This window comes from Centropristis striata, chromosome 13, assembly GCF_030273125.1.
Source record: "Centropristis striata isolate RG_2023a ecotype Rhode Island chromosome 13, C.striata_1.0, whole genome shotgun sequence".
Taxonomy (NCBI): Eukaryota; Metazoa; Chordata; class Actinopteri; order Perciformes; family Serranidae; genus Centropristis; species Centropristis striata.
The window spans coordinates 27,307,763-27,327,875 of record NC_081529.1 but is presented as its reverse complement, the minus strand read 5'-3'; the positions used below and the strand labels follow the sequence as shown (position 1 = coordinate 27,327,875).

At 41.9% G+C, this 20,113-nt stretch overlaps 1 protein-coding gene across 2 annotated transcripts in view; it reads left to right on the top strand.

The window, feature by feature from the left end:
* The window catches only part of olfm2a (olfactomedin 2a), a 48,041-nt gene that overhangs the window by 19,304 nt on the left and 8,624 nt on the right, over window positions 1–20,113 (top strand). The window contains exons 1-2 of one of the 2 annotated variants that reach the window (XM_059347316.1): window positions 4,311–4,529; window positions 14,717–14,866. In XM_059347316.1, the coding sequence (XP_059203299.1) occupies window positions 4,386–4,529; window positions 14,717–14,866 (294 nt within the window). In that variant the 5' untranslated portion in view covers window positions 4,311–4,385. Of the gene's footprint in view, window positions 1–4,310; window positions 4,530–14,716; window positions 14,867–20,113 lie in introns of those variants that run through there. The other variant, XM_059347317.1, reaches the window with a different exon arrangement.

Genomic DNA, 20,113 nt, shown 5'->3' with positions numbered 1-20,113 from the left:
GCTGACTTCCTCTCTACCTAATATTTAATGAAAGCTTGTTCTGCCAACAGACTCTGTGATTAGACAGTTGATTGGCAGAGCCTGGGATTCTTTGAGGTATGGCAGATTGTCCTCATGACACTCATTATTCCCATCCTTTATTTGGTCAATCACTTTACAAAAGATGGCATCTGACCTGCAATCTGCGAGAGGAATTTTAAGTTTGAAAGAGCGCAGGTACATTCAGCACGACACAGGTAAAGCAAATACATAAGTTATTAACAATGGTCTCGGATGAAAAGACGCCTTGAAATAGAAAAAAGGGTGCAGCGGTGAGAACCTCTGACAGAAGATATGATGTGGGGGTGTGTGATGGCGGTCTCTGTGGCTGCAGTTATCGTACATTCAGCAGGTGCAGCTTGCACACACGCTATTCTGTTATTGGCACACACAAATAAAAACGTATTAGTTCTCTATGAGAACAAAAAGCATTGTCATTAACTACAAAGATAATACAGCTGTCTACACCACCATCTCAGCATCAGAATCAGAATCAGAATCAGAATCACTTTATTAGTCCCTAGAAGGGAGATTTGTTTTGCAGCAGGACACACAAGACAAGGTACACAACAATACAAGACTAGGTACACAACGATAACATAATAAGACCCAATTAAATATCTAATAAAAACACAGTTCAAAGAAACGCCATATGCATATATAAGATCACTGACATGTGTTCGTTGCAAAGCTGATACCCCTAAATGGAGAGTTACTACCTAGTATAGGTAAAAAGTGCAATGTGCAGATGTGCAAGAAACAGACTTGTGAAGATGAGCAATTAGAGGGCTACTTTCTATTAGTTAAATATACTATATATACTATAACAGTTGGTATAAATGAGACCTGGAGTCTTTTAGTCCTCCACCTAGGGGCCCTAAGACGACGGCCTGAGGGCAAGAGCTCAAATTCATTCCGAAGAGGGTGATCAGGACAATCCATAATGGCGTTAGCCTTCCTCAGGACCTGTCTGTTATACAGAGACATAACATCACAATGCAAGGTAAATAAAAGAAAAGAAAGAATAAAGAGAGATGTGGAATATGTTGATGTGGCAATAATTAAGGGTGACACGAGTCTCCTTATCTAGATGCGATTCAATTTTCAGAGTTTTAATCTAAAGTATGGACACAGTCTTTAAAGTAACAAGAACTGTGTGTCTCTAGTGCCTATAAACACTAATGAGAAAATATCAGGGTTCGGTTGCAGCCACAGTGGGCTGTGTGCAAAACATAACATAAGTGAGACTGCTTACTATAATATGATTATTATATCCCAGTCTTCCTCTTGTTTTCTTTAAGATCACAAGACAATTTGATATTTTAAAAAATAGTTATTTTGTAATCATGACAACTCTTCTATTTTAAGATCACACAATTATTATTATTCTAGCTCTGGCACTACTGTCATCCATTTCAACTGTTCCAACTCTGAAGACAATACAACTTTTGATGGATTACATTTTTGAAGAATTAGAACATTCTGGCTTGTCTTCAATAGTTTAATAGTAACAAAAGCGCTGAAATAATGGTTTTAAGTCAAGGTTAAGTTAGGTTGGGGTGAGGCATGTCGTTGTTGCGTAGGGTCCAGGGGATTCATTATGTGTATTGTAATGTATGTGTGTGTGTGTGTGTGTGTGTGTGTGTGTGTGTGTGTGTGTGTGTGCGTGTGTGTGTGCGTGTGTGTGTGTCTTTTGCACAAGGCAATATTAAGAACATATTTAGTACAAATTGGATCCACTGGAGAAAGATTTCAGTGTGCTATAGCCATGGATTTCTCCTTGCAGTGAATTATCCAGCTTACTCCCTGCACACTGGCCACAGCCTTACATGGAGTGGGTGGTTTCTTTAATTATCCAGGATGGTGAGTCAATAAGCACCATCATCAATGATTTTTTTTTCAGTCAGCCCTCTCACTTCAGTACCAGGTTTTCTTTGAAGAGGCTGAGCATAGGAGCTTAGTTAAATACAGATACACGGGTAAAGGACATCTATAATCCATGTGTAAATCTTTGCTGCCACCTTGTGAATGTGTTGATTACTGCAGCTGGTTCAGACTGCAGTGAAGGAAATGTGTGGTACATCACAAAACATAGGTTTTCCCAACCTACGCAAAGCTTGTAAGCAAAAACTTTTAAATATAATAATATTCCATCATTACAAAAAATTACATGCACATATATGATGTGTCGATCAGATATGTTGAGATTTAGACCAACTAGTAAGGAAAAACTTGTAAAATGGAATCAGATCATATACATGTTATAATCATGTGGCTTCGGTCCATTCCCAGCATACTCCAGGACGTTGGCTTTAGAAGCAGCATGTGTTTGTGAGTGTGTATACTATTTTGCATGTAACCTTTTTCTACAACCTCTGCTAGACATTGAGTAGTGTGCTAATTAAGTATGCTGTCACATGCCCCCTCACATCTCCTCGACACATTCCCATAAAGTGACAACTACCTGTCATCAGTTTCAATATTGCACAGCAAAAATGATAGGCACTGACTCTCAATTCCAATTCCACCGGTAACCACACGGGGTCAGTCTTGCTGTAAAAATAGAGCAGTAGACACAGGCAAGACTGATGTGGGAGCCAGCAGGTGAGCTGAAGAGGGCTGACATTTTTTGGATGGGGCTCAGAAATCTGTCTCTTCTCATATCACTTCACAGTACACCCCACATAGAGGAGCCCTTATCACTCACCCAATGTGACTGTGTGGGGAAGGGAGCCCATCCATGGCTGACAAACTGAATAAGTCAGCAGACCAGGAAGCAGACAAGAAAGGGAGATGACCTGGCCGTTTTGTCTGAGCAGGCCATTCTGTCATCATTATTCATGGTTGTTTAAGATGTAACATGACACTGCCAGTGGCCCTGTATCTTGCCAGAAATTGTTGCAGGGAAAGGTTTCGAAACACCCTCATTTCATCTGGGACATTGCAGTAGAGGTGACTGGTAAATTCAGGCAGTTGGAGGCTCTAATCTAAACTTCAGAACACGTTTTAAGACTGTCCTGAAATAAGCCCTACATAAGGCTTGAGGCATATTCCCGGAGGGGAAATGACACCTAAATGAGCAGCAAAGCAATTGGTATATCTGACACTAGCTTACCTGTGATTGTGCTGAAAGCAAAGGCCATTTGGATTACAGCAATACAACACTGGCTAAAGTGCACCGTTTGAAAAATTTTATTAATCCCCCTTATTCAAAGAAAGCATGCCATAGTGGCCAGGTAAGGGCAAAGCCAAGATTGGTTTAGCAGTTTTACATTCGAGGTGCTTTGACAGCTTTTATCTATTCGATCATTTGTGTCAATTCAATCTTCATCCAGATTTTAACTCGAGTTTTAGAGCACAAGCAACAGGAAGTGTCTGGCAGTAAGTGTCAAGGAGACATGTAACTGAAGATAGTGATATGGTTATGCCTCAGGCAGAGTGGAGTTGGTAAGATACTGTAAAAGTGCAAGCTACAGGCTGATTTGGTACATGTCATGAAGCAGAATGACGGATGAGCTGTCAGAAGCAGCCGTGGGCAGGAGCACCTGGTTCTCACCCACATTAATACCTTGCTGCCCATGTCTCCCCTCACATGTCTCTGGACAATCTTAAATCTTCCTTCTTAATCACCCTTCTTAATTCTCAGTCTTCCACCCAGTACACACAGTGTGATGAGGACAGTCTACTGTGCCGAGGATGCCTTTGGCACACACATGCCACGTACACACAGACCAGAGATCAGCCCTCTCAAATCAGTCTCTCTCTGATCTCCACGCCTCAGAAATGTATACGTGCACACACCAAGATTGGTGAGTCATAAAAGAACAGCCAAATGTCAGAGAAAGAGAAAAGAATGGATACATGCATGCAAAACAGGGCTGGCAAGAACAGAGCAAAGGCTGATTGGGAGGGGTTGAGACAGAGAGGCAGCCAATGCGCAGCTCTGCATCTTGAGGAAGAGAGGGGAAGAGAGAGGGAGAGAGAGATAAGGGGAGAGCGAGGAAGGGAGAGAGATGGAAAGAGTGAGAGAGAGGGAGGGGGTGAGGCTGAGGCAGTCACTCTGAGAGGAAAGATTCCAGCGTGATGCTGTTGGATGTGAGCTGCTCTCCTCTACCCGGGCTCTGGCTGTCCCTTTGACTGAGCCAGTGGTGGTGTGAGTCTGGTAGCTGTGCTTTACCAGCTCTGGGGGCTCTGCTGCTGCTCAGGCTGAGGCAGAAGCTGACTGGCGGGTTCCCTGCCTGGGCTGTCTGGAGCACAGAGGGCTTTGACTGGAGCCGAGGTCCAGGGCAGGGCAGGGTAGGGCTGGCTGTAGGGCCGTTTGCGCCGGGGCCCCACGGGGAGCAAACATGAGCGTTCCCATGCTGAAGATCGGGGCGGTGCTCAGCACCATGGCCATGGTGACCAACTGGATGTCTCAGACTCTGCCCTCTCTGGTGGGACTCAACGGGACCACCATCTCCAGGGGGGGCACCTCGGAGAGGATTGTCAGCGTGCGTATGACTTTCCTTTGCATTTTTGCAAGTGTGCGTGCACTGTATTTGTTTGTGCATGCTCTCGTTGTGAATGTAAGAAAAAAAGAAAGATGAAATTGAGTGACATAGCAGAAGACATAGTGAAGAAACTGAGAGTTAGTAGCATGGGAGTTAGTGTGTGGCTCCATGTTTAAGTACAGAAAGCAGAGGGCATGTACAGATGGTAATGGGACTCCAAAAGACTGTCTCAAGGGCTACGCTGCATTAATAAGAGAGAGATGATGGAGGTAGACACGCTTGTGAGAGCAATGTTTCAACCAAACGTGAATGATGCAAATGTTGGTGTGTGAGTCACATTAAGTATAATGATGTTGAATTGTGGGCTAGTGACTGTGAGTGATGGTGAGAGGCGCAGGACGCAGTGTGGACGGCTGTGCTAAATCATATGTTTTTGCCGGGGTGACTGGAGGTAGAGAGCTGTTCTGAGTGATGTTCCGGCTGATCCCATCTGTCAGTCACCTCCAGGGTGGGAAGGATGGTGCTCAGATTCAGAGGTGATGGGGAACACGGGGAGGTTGAAACAATGTTACAGTTTCGAGTATGTCTTATTTCTCCCTTGCTCCGTTTCTCTCTAAATCCTCTCAATCCTCCTCTTGTCAAATAAAACACTGTCAAGAAGGAGGTCATACTGGTATACAGAGGGCACTGGAGGTGTTTTCCAGCTAAACAAGACACTTTTGTTTGAGCTTCTTGTTCAGTTTTTATATTCAAAATTTTGTTTATACAGAAGCCTGTTCTTCTGTTTAATGCACACACAAAACAAGTTTTATGTGCCTGTCTATCTCAGTGTGCTAATGGGAGGTAGAGTAAGACAGACAATTAGAAATATCAAGCAGACAAATAAATTAGATATTTTCTGGTTCATCAGCGGTTAATGATTGCCATTGCCTCTATCCTGAGTGTGTTTTTTTATGGCAACTTACCCATTAAGCAAATGCCTTGGTCTGTTGAAATGATTGAACGAAATTGAACGTCCCGAGAGATCTGTGACCATCTGGATGTGTGCGTGCGCATGTGTACGTACGTGCCTGTGTGCATGTTTGTTTAAATATGTACCCTGAGCATGTTTAGGCAGTCACGTCTCAGGGGTGAAGGTCCATCTGTCTGAAGAAGAGTTTGAAAAATTATTACGGTATGTTAAAACATCAATTCCACACTTTGTCCCCTTAATGCTGCAATGAGGTGTAGGGTTGAAATTATTTTGTTGGAGAAAAAGGCATCTTTGCAGAGTGTTACCTTTGTGAAAATGTCAAGCAGCACACTAAAAGCATTTTGCTCCATTAGAAAAAAAAATTCCCACAAAGTGTACATATCTCAGCGGATAATTCTGAGTACAACATCAACTAAAATTATAATCAAATATCTGTAACAAAGTTTAAGGCATGTTTGAGTTATTTCCAACACTAAATTGTATAATGCTTACCCTGCTAAGGGTCAAGGGGGATAAAAAATGTTGCAAGGTTCCTTTTCATTAAAGTGATTCTAATCAAGACTCATAACTGGATGCCTTGTCATTTGCAATTCAAAAGACTGGATACAATAAAATAATATGCATAGCTATGAAAGGACATTTTCTTTTAGGCAACTTTCATTCACAACCAGTGGAGGGAAAAAATCTGCCATTGAAGTACATAACATCAAAGTTTCATCAAAACTGATGAGCCAGTTTGATTGTGCCAGGACTTATTACAGTATAACAGTCTGTTGTGATGGGAAATGTCTTCGCTTTGAGACAGGAATAATCTGCCCTCATAAACAATGTTGGCGAATAAAACTTTAATGTAAAACCTCGCCTCAAAGTCCCATCACTATTAATGAGACATTTGCCTGTGATGATCTTAGAAGCAGTCATGACTCACACAATGTTTAGAGCTCTAATCAAAGACAATCTAGCCACGGCCCTGTGACACTGTGGTGCTAGTGTGCCAGTGGCCATTGCATAGCTGCTCCCCACCCTGGCACCCATGCATGGTGCCTCCCATATTCCCCGAGCTCAGAGCTATTTTCAAAGTCTGCTTCACTTGCTTTCCGTCTTCTAACCAGCTGATCCAAGAACACAGCTGACCGAGTTTATATGGGCATTTCTAGAGATGGCACTGAGCACAACACTGCCTGGATGCTTGTACACATCTGGATAGTGCAAAACCATGTTCCTTAATGAGCGGAAGAGACCCTGGAACTCTAACGCGTACATGGAAGTGGTGAGGCTGCACAGGATGGTCAGGCTGAGATAAACTGTCAGGCTTTGCACATGAATTGTATAAATGTTATTTATAATAATAAACAAAATTGGTATTCATTTTGTAGTTAGCTATATTAAATATTCCTAAGGTGGAGATGCAACCATGTGCTGTATTTTAACAAGATTTTAAAAGCTGGAATCACATCAAGTGAACTCCTCAAATCTTGGACATAATCAGAACAGCGCAGCCAAATTTGTTTTACGACATGTTAAACAGCAAAAATAACAACTTTAATTTTATCTGCATTTAGCTGGAAGAAATGCTGAACCACCGATCTGAAATGATTAATGGACTGCATTTATATAGCGTCTTTCCTAATGGACAGAGTGCTTTATAATCACTCATATATTAACACACACATCCATACACCAGTGGAGACAGAGGGGGGCTGCACTTCTACCTGGTGCTCAGTTCCAGGAAAACATGTGTGTGAACATCTGCTTTGCAGCAATAATAAGAAACGACTTCATATATATAAATACATGCTCACTGATTCCCTCAGTCTGAATAGCACTTTCAACAGTAAAGGATTACAGACACAGTTTACTTTTTAAATAAATAAAAAAATTGTGTGTCCATATGTGCTAGCAAGATGCACATGCAAAAATTATGAACCATTCCATACTGTGGTTTAATACCTATAATACTGCACTGAAATACAGCACCGTAATGTGTATGTGTTGTGAGTGTGTGTTTGTGTCTGACTCTCCCTTTGATATCTAAAATAAGTAAGCTCTGAGGCAAAAGAGCAGAGAAAATTTTCTCACCATCAAAAGGAAGCATGGAACAACAAATGGCAGAGTACAGAGAGCTAGGGCTCAGAATCTGATTGGGGTCACCCAGCATCTGTCAGCATGCAGGACTGTAAACTTTATCACATCCACTGCGCTATCCAATAAAGCAGATTGTAAAGATCGATTCTTGGCTATGGATTTAAGATTAAACACTGCTACAGAATTTTATTTGAGTACTTTGCTTTTATGTTTATCAACCAAACTTTATTTGAGTTCAGAGCCCGACAGGTGTCCTCTAATACCTAGTCAATGTGAAGCGATGTGCCGAGCCAAAATGTTAGTGACAGCCAATCTTGTGACATAATTTTGTGTTTTGATACATGAGTTAATTGTGTGATAGGCCCGTGTACAGAGCAGTATTGATCCCAGACACCATAGTTGGGCTCATATTCAGGCTTTTGACATGGTTCATTTGCCATTATGAGAGTGTAATTTCAATCCAGCTGAATTTATGCCTGAATCATTGCTTTGCCCTTCAAAAGCAATCTGATGATTTCACAATTCACACACTTCTACAATCCATATTTTCCTCCATTGAACCACTGACTGTGTTCTAACAGTTTATGCAGTGTTTGCTCACACCAGCTACCCTGCCACTCTCATCTCCCTCCTCTACTTAACACCAGCCATGATAGAGCTATCTTGTACCCGTCTAACAGCAGAGTGGATGCCAAATGTTTTACACCAGGGTACCTGGCATGGCACGGCACTAGCAGCCTGCTCCAAAAAGTATAAAGTTGTAGCCCGTAAGTGCTGAGCATTGGTGAGTGTCATTTTCTCTCACTTCTCTAGTTCACCGATCTCAGCGCATCTGCCACCCCCACTGTTATTCAAGTGTGATCCGGATTGGAGTGAGTGAGCTGCAGATGGAAAGCGCGCAGGACACCACGCAGGAGGGGTGGCAGTCACGGGAGTGATGGAGTGGGAGCCTGTGCGAGGCAGCAGGGAGGAAAAAGGAGGCAGCAGGGAGAGGGGCATGATGAGTTTATGAGTCATATTATTGACTGGCGCCCATGCTGTGCTGATTGTGGTAATCGGTTTTCCTTGGGCACAGGAGAGACCAGGGACTTCACAAGGAGTCTTCATTGAGTTTTACTGTAAAGGCCAGCAGCTGGCCTGTGCATTGAGGATTGACTGATTGTTCATTTTAACAGTGTGGGTGTGTATTTGCATGTGTATTTGTGTGCGGCCAATTACAGCAATACCCAGCAAATTTGAAAAATGAGATGTGATTGTTTGGCCGTAGTAATGATACGGGTGATGTCTGTGTAGCAGGGACAGATGTTTCTACTGAGGAGCATTTAGAGAGCTTTTCCAGGCCCAAAGCATATTTCTGCAAAAGGGAGGGAGAGGGAAAGGAAGTGAAACTGATAAACAAAGTTGCCATTGTGGGATGGAAACAGAAGAATGAGATAGATTACATCGGTAGCACCTCTTAATTTGTTATCCTTACTCTCAGACTACCTCACCTTCACGCCTCCTTTATTCTCAAAGTGCTTCTTTCTTTCTTTCTCTCTACACAACTTTATCACAGTCCTTCTGTCTTTACATTGTCCACCCTAGCAGTTTCACAATTTTCTAAACCCACAATGTGATTAGACTTTAAATTTTAAGGTCATGATTCGATTACATCTTTGAATTTAATATATTTATTTTCAGCACTGAAGGCTATGCCATTGTTAGACTATTAAAACTTGATTCCTGAAGATCATCAACAGATCATGGGTTTTACAACCTGACACCTGTCATTTACAGAGATAGGCTCCATGGTATCAAGTGTGATATAACTGCCTTATTTTTCTGGAATCTTGCACACTAGGCCATATGGTCAAATTTTCAATTTGGTCGATCCTGAAAGCTCATCTTGATCTGTTTTTGATTCAGAATTGAAAACATGACACCCTCTGTCCATCCTCAGCGGTGTTGCATTTTCTCAGATGTGATGGCAAGCTCAGTTCACAGTACAGTGGTCAGCTTTCTCCCATATCTCAGGCTTCGCCTGCCTCTGCCTGTTTGCCCCTTCTGCCTGCTGCTTATGAAAGTTATAATAGACTTCCCGTCATGCTCATAAAGTAGGGAACTGTAGATTTATGATCTCATTTAGCTCTGGCTTTACAGCAGCCAGCTCCAGGGTCGGTCTAATGAAACGCCAGAGGAAGTCCATCCTGCAACTCTCGACAGTGATACCACCAGCTAGAATGTCTAATTGGATAATCCCGCTGAACTTTGTTAAACATTAACAATACAAGAGTTCTGAGCACATTTGCACTGCGAGGCTCTGGTAATAGGACAAGGTTATAATGGCTGCCCCTAAACTACACATTATCTGATCTCTTTTGTCTGCAGTGTGAGGGAGGCAGAGCAGGATGAATGCTGGGCTCGCATTTGGTTACTACTTTTTTAGCTTAGTAATGGCCACACCCTCTCATCCCATCTCCTCTTCCCCGCTATCAGCAGGGATTTAACTAAAGTTGTCATTCAGCATTGTCACTGGGCAGCGATTGAACTATGCGAGAGGAAATTAGAGCCATCTCTCTCTTCCCCATCAGCCATTCTCAAACCACAACTCTTCCTATGAGTGTATCAGTAACTCCGACTTAAATCCGGTTTCTATTGGGAGGATGGGAGGCTGTGGTTGGAAGACATGCCAGCAGTGGATGGTGGGACTTCATAGGCACAGGCTGTCAGTAGTGATATCATGGGAACAGAGGGAACCCTGGGATGGCACAAAAAAGGGGCAGGCCAAATATCTTAAAGAGTAATTTTGACTTTAGTGAGCAAGCTCAATTGATTTCTCATCTCTCTTGCCCTCTGCGGTTTCCTGTTGTTTTCATTGCTGCTTTCTTCTTCCTTAATAGGCTTCTGCATGGCAGCCATGACTGTGACAGCTTCAAATCTTGCACTTATGTATTCTATTTCATCCCTCACATCTAATGGGTGAATTTCTGGGACAGTGAAGTGAACACCTCCTCTCTCTTGGAACCACTGTCTGTGTCTGGGAGGAAAGGATTATCCCCCAGACCTGAAGTGCCCCCCAGCTAGACGCCACTGATAGCATGATGATGATGATAGCACAGGTTATGTTATCACCGCTACTTAAACACTCTGCAGTATGCAAACATTATTCATTCATTTCACTCTGCATAGCCTGAATATTATTCTGTATAACATTAGATTTTGAGGAAGTTGTTTTTCCCACACTAATGAGATATGTGATAGCATGCATGGTGTGAGCACTATGTTAAATGAACCAATGTCAATGACCCACTCTTCGCTGCAGAGAAGAGACTTAATCATATTTACATAAATTAACCAGTGTTCCAAAACATATTCCAGTTTACTACTCGCACCCCGAGAGATCAGTTGCATAAGAGCGCTGATGTATGGATCTCCTTGCCGTGGCTCGGGCTCAACGCATATAGGAACAAAGCACATTTGCATTTAAGAATTACCTCCTCCCTCCTGCTCTCTTAACTGCCTCTGTGATGAGAATGGGGAAGTTAGTGCAGAATGGATAGGTGGGTGGTAATGAAATTGGAACTGATTCAAATAAGCTCTTAATTTCAGCCCAGCATTTATGAAACATTAATGAAGAGAGGAGAAGATGTGATGCTGTGAAATCTCCCTGGTGTAGGAAAGAGCACATGAGAAGCACAGCGTGACTTTAAACATGTTGGAAAATGAAGAAAGTATTATGATACTGGGGCTGCCATGCCTCCAATGTTACTCGGTTGAATTTTGAAATGTTAAACTTATGTCTTATTACTGCCCAGTATGCAACATATCATAAAAAAAACCAGCATGACACCAACTGTGGCTCGCTTTCAGGCTGATAGCAGTATGAAATATTGATGCCCACTTCTGCATCCATTCGCAAGAATCCTTCTTAACCAAAAGTGAGTATCTGGTGCGTAGGCAGCCAGCCCCCACATGTATGGATATGAGGTAATTTTATTGAATGCAGGAAGCTGCACCTACCCTCAGAGTGAGTAACTTAAGTGGATTCTGCTGTTTGAGGCGAGCTAACTTCCACCTGTTAACACCGCAGGGTATCAACTGTAATGAGAAGGCTGTGTGCCATGCTATGGCCTCACAAGCCACTATCTTACACACATCCACACCATTTAGTCAGGCAGCTTAGCTAAATAAAGGGGACACGCTGGACAAAAGCACCACATTTTTTCCACGTGCTCTCTATCACCATAGGTTTAAATTTTTGGTAGGAGCCACTTCATCAAGATGGCCGATCCGAGATGGCACCCATATAAAGTCTATGAGAACCAATACATCTTCCAAGCCACTCAGAAGCTCAATCTTGGTGTCAAAATATACATTTTCTGGGTCAAGGAATCATTTAAAGCTGTTGAGAATATCACGAGATGATTATTTGATCAAATAGAAATGTTCATTTTCACCCAGACTGGTAGGCAACTTGCTTCAAGTGCTGCAGCAGAGAATCCTGAGCTGAAAATGTTTGGAATCTAATTATTATGTAAATACATGGCCAAAATGAACATATCTATTGGATCATCTAGTGATATTCTCAGTAGCTTTAAATTATTCTTTGACGCAAAAAATGTATATTTTGACACTAAGATTGACCATCTAAGTGGCTTAGAAGATATACTGGTTCACATAGATTTTATATGGCTGCCATCTCCGATCTGCAATCTTAACGAAGTGGCTCCTACCAAAAATTGAAACCTATAGTGATAGAGAGCACGTGGAAAAAATGTTGTGCTTTTGTCCGACGTGTCCCCTTTCTTCCCAAATCTGGTCCTAAGCCGCCGGACTAATTGTAGTGCCTATTGCATATGCTCTCCCACATCTGCAGTGATCATGAATACAGCCGCAGGAATTTTTAAACAAACCCTCCCTGGGGCTAGATCAGTACTGTAGTTGCAGATTTAAACGCATTCCAATTAAAAATCGGTAAAAAAAATAATTTAAAAAAATCAATCATGTAAATGCTCTATGCACGAGAATACATATACTGTATGTGCCATACTTGAATGTATCAGAAAATATTTACAGATACACACACTCGCAGAAATATTAAAGCACATGAACACTCATGCACACACGCTGCAATAAATCAGAAGTCCTGACATTGAGTGAGATGCGGGCAGAGAAGCAGACAGAGGGAAAGAATCTCCCCCTCAGGCAATGGCAGAATGAAATAGACAGTCAGATGCGGTTGAAAGAAATTGGAGGAGGCTCTGCTGTGGAGACTGCCTCTTTTGTCTTGTTTTAACTCCAACTCTGGCCTCTGTAGACCGCTGTCATCTCTGCACCTAACAGCCTTCTGAAGCTGGATTGCCTCAAAGAGTGAAGACTAATGATAAGAAAAGGTGCTGACTGACAGGGAAAAAACTGTGCAAGTCACTGCAGGAACCGGCTGCACACTGACTCACAAATATGCATCAATATTAGGAATAATGGAATAATAATTTAGGAGCGACAATAAGTTAGACCATAAGTCAGTCAGTCATGCTGAATTATCACTAATGTCTGTATGTAATACAGTATGAATAGAAAATGTGAATAGAATATTACTCCTTACTTAGTTTGATTAAATTTAGATGTATTAATTTGAAAGATTTATGGGTGTATTTAATATACCTTAAAAATAATTTAACGGATAAAATATGAAGAGAATGCATAACGTCACTGCCGTGGTTGATGTTAGGTCGCTACTATAGTATGCTGGCCACAATTCATTTGGAATAAGTCCGATTTAAAAATTCACTCGTTCTGAGAGCATGAGGGGGAAAGAGGGAAACGCAGTGAGAGCAGGAGAGGAAAGGGAGCGAGGGGGTGGGGTGCCAAGGGATTGGCAGGAGTGACAAGATGTGACAGTGAGCACATTGGCTTGCAGGGCGGTTGCTACTTTACACTCCAATCACACAGCCCCCCTGTCCCCCAAGACATTTTAATCTGATCCCCCGACCCAAGGAGACGAGAGCACAGCAACACAGCTCAGAGGAAGGCAGGAGAGCGGCACAGAGCCGAGCCGCAAGATTTTATTTCCAGCCTTTTCCTTCCACTTATGTGGATGGCTCTTTAATTTTATCAGTAAAATGGCTGCTCCTTCTCTCATTACATTTTGCTTTATATGCTGAGTGTGTGTAGGTGCAGCGTGAATGAACGGATCGTTCGGGCCAGGCCTTTGCGTAAACTGTGTGTACACGTGCGTGTGCTTGCAGGCGCACAGCACTACTTTTGATTGGATTAGTCAGAGAGAGACATCCATCCTTTCAGCCTCGCCCCTCCTCCACTGGTTACGGGCTACATTATCGATCCCGAACAGCTCCATTTCCTCTCTGTGTCCAAACTTATTAGATGCTCTGCTTTCACACAGCCCAGGCCTGATCCCTCCCCCTTCCTCTTTCCTTTGAAACCCACATTTTCCTCCCATTTGTCTTTGCCTTTCTTCATCCTCCATCGAGCTCTAACTCTATCTCTGTCATGCCGTTGTGTTTTTCATCCCTTTGTGTATTTTCCACCAATGTTCTTGTCTTATCTTAATCTGCACCCATTTCTGCTTATTTTTTCCCTCTCATTCTTCTATCCTCCATCTCTCTCTTCTTCTTGTCTTTACTTCTGCAAGCGCCAACACTGTCAATCTCCAGATCTGCTTTCTCCCTCTCTGTTGCTCTCCAGTTAATACTAAAATTAGACTGCAAACGATTTGCGTAGTTGGAGGGATCAATTGCCATTAATTGCCTTTGGGGAAGAGTAACTTTTGACAGGGTTGCAAGGGAGAGAGGGAGAATGCCATGGAAAAATTATGACTTTGCAGCTAACGTATGGTGACAGAATGGGCACAACTAATCACGATATGGAAAATATTACGTCCCCCCCCCCCCCCCCTCCGAACACTCTCCATAACACTTTCAAATATAAGATACATTTATTGGTTTAGAAGTGTTTTATAAGGGTGGAACACTTTTTAGATTACTGTTGATACATGCTGGCAGAATAAAAAATCTTGTCTGCCCTCATGCATTTTGAAGCATTTTGGTCACAGCATAGATAAACAACAGCAGACAGAAGCAGACAGATTCTTCTCTTGGTCTAAGATATATATGTCTCTATGTTTCTGCAGGCTCTCTACCCGAGCCCAGAGGAGGGCTGGCAGATCTACAGCTCGGCGCAGGACGCAGATGGGAAGTGTATCTGTACCGTGGTCGCACCGGCCCAGAACATGTGTAACCGCGACCCACGCAGCAGGCAACTTCGCCAGCTCATGGAGAAGGTGACAGCTGTCAATAACACACTCACTTTGAGACACGACTCTTTCCCACGCAGACACACAAACTGTCACACTGCACTGTTCTAGTGTCTGGCGCCGTCTGTCATATACAGGCTGCTGAAGTGAATAGTCTCACTTTCTTTACCCCACAGTTGGTCAGTCATGCAGACGAATATGACACCAGTCGGAAGACAGTTGTCATTGTTGGTTGAACTATTCTTTTTGAGCAACAGTGAATGAAGCATGCATTGCCTGGATAAGAGAAATGTCCCATACTTCCCCATGGAATTGGATTCATTGAGCCCTAGCTTTCTAATGTTTCTCTTATAAAAAATAAATCCATTAGATAGGATTTAAGAAAATTAACTGTTCTACAAATCAGTGGAGATCACAAATGCTTTGTTTGCACAGTTACACAGTAAATGCCGCGTGCAGTAAATCTGTTTACCCAGATTTGTGCTCAGTCTGTCTTTCTCTAAATGAAAAATATAAGTCAACAGGCTTTTTTTGTGTTTTGTTTGACAAGCAAATAAGTGTAATGTCAAAAAAAAAAACATGTACACACACAAAACCCTCAAGCCTGATACACTGTTTTAGCGACCAGACAATAAATCTATGTTTTATTTACATGGAGATGTACTGACCTACAGTGCAGTGCATGCAAATGTAATTCCCTGCTAGTGGCTAGTGCATAAATACAACCACACACACACACAGATGAGGGGTGAGAGTACAGGCAGTAGAAGAACTCTGCTTCAAAAAATGATCCACAGCTGCTTGTTGACTCCAGATATGCAAGTGCATTGATTGGCGGTTTGCAGGTTGGCATCTCTCCACTCTCAACCACTTGTCTTTTCTAAACTAAATAATAAAAACCTGAGAAATAATGTTTAACAGCTTTTACCTGCTTGATGGGCTGTGGCGGCTCATTCAGAGCAGAGATGTTTTTGGACGCTCAAACCCAGCGAATAGGTGAATAGAGGGTGGATCCACAAAGCGAGTAAAAGCCTGGGAGCAAAAAGGTAGAATAGAGTGGGTAAGACAGGAGGGGCTGACATTGATGTGGTCTTGTGAGGAGAGATGGTGGTAAATTGAGATGCTGAATAGGCTTTGAGGTCTTGATGGATCAATGAGACACCTGAATTCACATATTGCATTCATTCTCAGTGAAGTTTGCCTTTTCCCCTGACAGTCTCTGTCTGCTGCTGTTTCAAGCACACAGTCATACAGACAAAATCAACACTCATACACTTTAAAAGAAGCATATTTCAACATATTGTGGCTGACAAACACAAACTTAAAAAAGCTATTCAGAGAAAGTTGTGTCCATCTAGATATGTGAATGTATAGATGCACTATTATGTCTTTATAGTAATTATGGGAACAATACTTTGCATTCTATAAAGATACACATGTAAAGAATACAGTTCTTGCATGTTTTTAAAGGGATAGTTTGAATATATTGAAGTGGGGTTGTATGAGGTACTAGTCCACACCTACAGTGGATGGTCTTCTGCACGCCCCCACTTTAGAGAAGCTGGCAGCAGAACCGGCACGGAAGCTAAGTATGGCTTAGGACGGGGGCAGCATCAAAACATATTTTAGCCACCTTTTGGAAAATATAAATAAATAAAAAAACACCATCAGTTTAAGTGTACACTATATATAGAATATTTTCACCATCAGACAGCCCTGCATAAGTTGACAGCCGTTCTCTATGCTCTTGTAAGAGCCACCAGACTTCATAAACAAAAACAGTAATTTTACCTCCTATGGAGTTGCTTGTCTACCGCTGCCTCAATTGTTTAGTTTGTGTGTGTTATTTTGTTGCTCTGGTGTTTTAAAGGTTTTGAATTTACCGAAGTCAGACAATAACACAAATAAACTAAATGATCGAAGCAGCAGTAGACCGTCAATTCCTACTTTCTGAAAGGTAAAATTACTATTTACTGTTTACTTACAAGAGCATAGACCAGCTTCAGTTCGCCCCAGGGCTGTCTGACAGAATAGAAAGCAGTAAAAAATATTCTAAATATAGCTTACACTTAAACTGAAATAAATTTTATTTATGTTGGACATTTTTTTGGGGTTGCCTAAATACGTTTTTCTGCTGCCCCCATCCTCAGAGTTTCTTAGTTTAGCTTCAGTGCTGGTACTGCTCCCTGCTTCTTTAAACTGGGTTTGTGGCCACCTCCATCTACTGTCTGGTAATATAGTGACTGGTGAAGTACCTCAAACAACCAACCTTCAATAAATCTAAACTATCCCTTCAGGCATGCAGACTCAAAAGACAGCATTTTATGTATTCAATGATGGATCTTTGTGTATGCTTTCTAGTAATATCAGTGCTGCTCATGGAGCTCAAGCTGGTAGATTAAATACAGGTTGAATACATACAAGCAATACATACAGGTGCATCTCAATACATTAGAATACGATGGAAAAGTCAATTTCCAGTAGTTCAAGTCAAACCAACAAAGTATTGAGTCATATAGATGGACATACTTTTCAGAGGCCAACATTTCCATATTAAACACTCTTTTTAAAATTGGTCTTTTGTAAAATTAACATTTTTTTTGAGACATTGAATTTTAGGTCTTCATTATGAAGACATGAAATGTTTCATTCTGCGCGTAATGGATCTATATAATGTGTTATTTCCATTTTTTGAATTGAATAACTGACATAAATACACTTTCTTTGATATTCTAATTTATTGAATTGTACCTGCACATGCTTTGTTAGTGCACACACGTGTGTTGTCATTCTCAGGTTGATACTATAATATTCTCAGTTATTGTGTACTTAATTCGAGAGACATAATCAGCTGCTCATTGGTATTTTCTGCTCATTTTTCTTTTCACTTTCCACTAATGGAGTGACTTTGCAGAAAGAGAAACATACATTTTGGGTGGTTGAAGACATGAAATACAGCTGAAAATCAAGTGAAACCCATCTTCCAAAAGAAAACCTAAAATATAGAGCAATATATTAGAAAGCCCACAAATACTACTTAAGGCATATTATGTTATTTGTTTATCAAGTCTGTGTCAGAGAGGTGTAGATCTCTCTGGCATCCAGTTGTGTTACTGCATTGTATTGCATGTCAAAACAATACAATCAGTATACAAAGTAAGGTTTCAGAAATTACTGCAGAGTGAAATCATCTCCTCTGACACAGCCTCTGAATATCATCAGTTTTTCAAATATATTATTTACTGTCGGATTGGATTGAATTACACAGCGTGGGTGTTTATGTTATTGTGTCTACCCATCTGTACACTGCTTGTAAGACTCCAGTTATCAGAGCCAAGCGCTGCCGTCAAATACAGTCCACAGCCCAGCCTAATGAGGACACCTGGGGTCAACACTATTTGAGCTGCACACAAGTGAAAGCCACAAGTTAAAAGACTATGTGTCTGTGTGTATGTGCACATAATAGCATCACGCCCGCTGAGACATCCTCATTTGAACCCAGAGCATGTATGGGAATTATTTGAGCGGACCAGATCCACAAAGGCTCTCCCTGACACAGAAAGCCAAGGTTGCACTAACAATGTCAAAACCGCCCTCTGTTCAAAGAATGTAAAGTAGTCTTGTGGAAAAGCCTCAATTCAGCTTTCTGCAAGGGCAGACAAAACACCATCCAGGGCAGAGCTGACCGTGAAGATGGCGGTGTGAGAACGCTTACGCCGCAGACCTTAGAACACCTCATCCCCCTTTGACTTCTCTGTCCAACTGACTGAGTTGAGATGGGATAAAGTGAGATAGGAGGGCACTGTCAGCCATGCAAGCACACAAACAGATTTCAAGATTTGGTACAGAGTGAGTCATTACACAGGACACCTGCGACTGATTGGATTCTGAGAAGTATGAGCATCTTATGCAGCCAGAAGAAAGTGCCCGGTGTGTGTGTGTGTGTGTGTGTGTGTGTGGATCAGTTATCACGGTTCAGGGGAGGGAGCAGTCCCCACTGCCACCACAGCCCAGGAGTATGGTGACTCTGCATTTGTTTAGACTCCAGGCTGGTGGAACAGTTCACTCATACAAATCCCTCCAACTATTCCATCTGCAGTGGTGTCAAATAAGTTTTTAATTGGTAAAGTAAATATATTCTGACCAAACATTCCATGGCCAGTTCATGAAGCATGTGGGAGATGGGTTGGGTGTGCAAAACAGTAGGCTGCTCACTAAATAAGTGGGCTGTCAAAGTGTAGGCAAGCATTTGGTGCTAAACAGACTTTATGTCAAACTTTGACCTTTCAGTTGGGACTGTTTTTGTTTTTGTGAGGAGAGATTTGGATAATGCTCTCGGAGTTTCAGCGGTGCGTGTCTGTGTGGGCGGGTGTCTGTTTGTGTGGGTAGTTGGACATATGTACACGTGAGCCGCCTATATTCACCACAGCCATGCAACATTTGTCAATGTTCAGATCATTTCTGGCCAGTTCAGTGCAACGTGCAGGAGATGAGGGGGTGTATGAAACAGTAGGCTGGTTATGCAGCAACAGAGTGGGCTGTCAAAGCGTGAGCAAGCAAAGTACTTAGTAAAAATTAAACACAGTGCAAACTGAGAACAGAAATTCAATAAACACCTACTTGACACTGTTTTTGCACTTCCATGAGAAGAGAAAAGATTAGATTTTGTATGTATCCATTAACTTGTGTACACTATCTTAATGATCCTGGAAACCTGCTACCCTTTTTGTTTGATACCTGTGAGAGATAGGATATTTATATAATTTAACTGAGTACCTGTTGACTTTTATTGCATAATTTATGAATGTGTTGTGTATTTTGTTGGTATTATCCTGATACATTCTGGACAGCTGTGCTGCTTTTACAACATCCACACCTTTCATTTTAGTTATAGCCTATTTTTAGATCTGTTTATTTGCTATTGCTCACTAAAACTTGTCTTTATGATTATCTATAGACTTTAAAACAGCTGTGCTCATGTTCTATAAAACATACAGTGATTAGAATGTATTTATTTTGATTTTATTTTACATTTCAATGCACACACAACCCTACCATTGTCATTCACTGCAACATAATGGAAAATCTGTCCATAGTAAATTTGAGCAGATATTACATTTTCCCTTGTATGACTCCGAATATACAGATGACAAATTGCAATGGCTGCCTTGAGACAAATTGATTTTTCCATATCCGCTTATCTCTGGGGAGCTGCAAGGCATCCCAGCATGCACTGGGTGAAAGTTATGGAAATATCTTAGAGGTGCTGAGAGT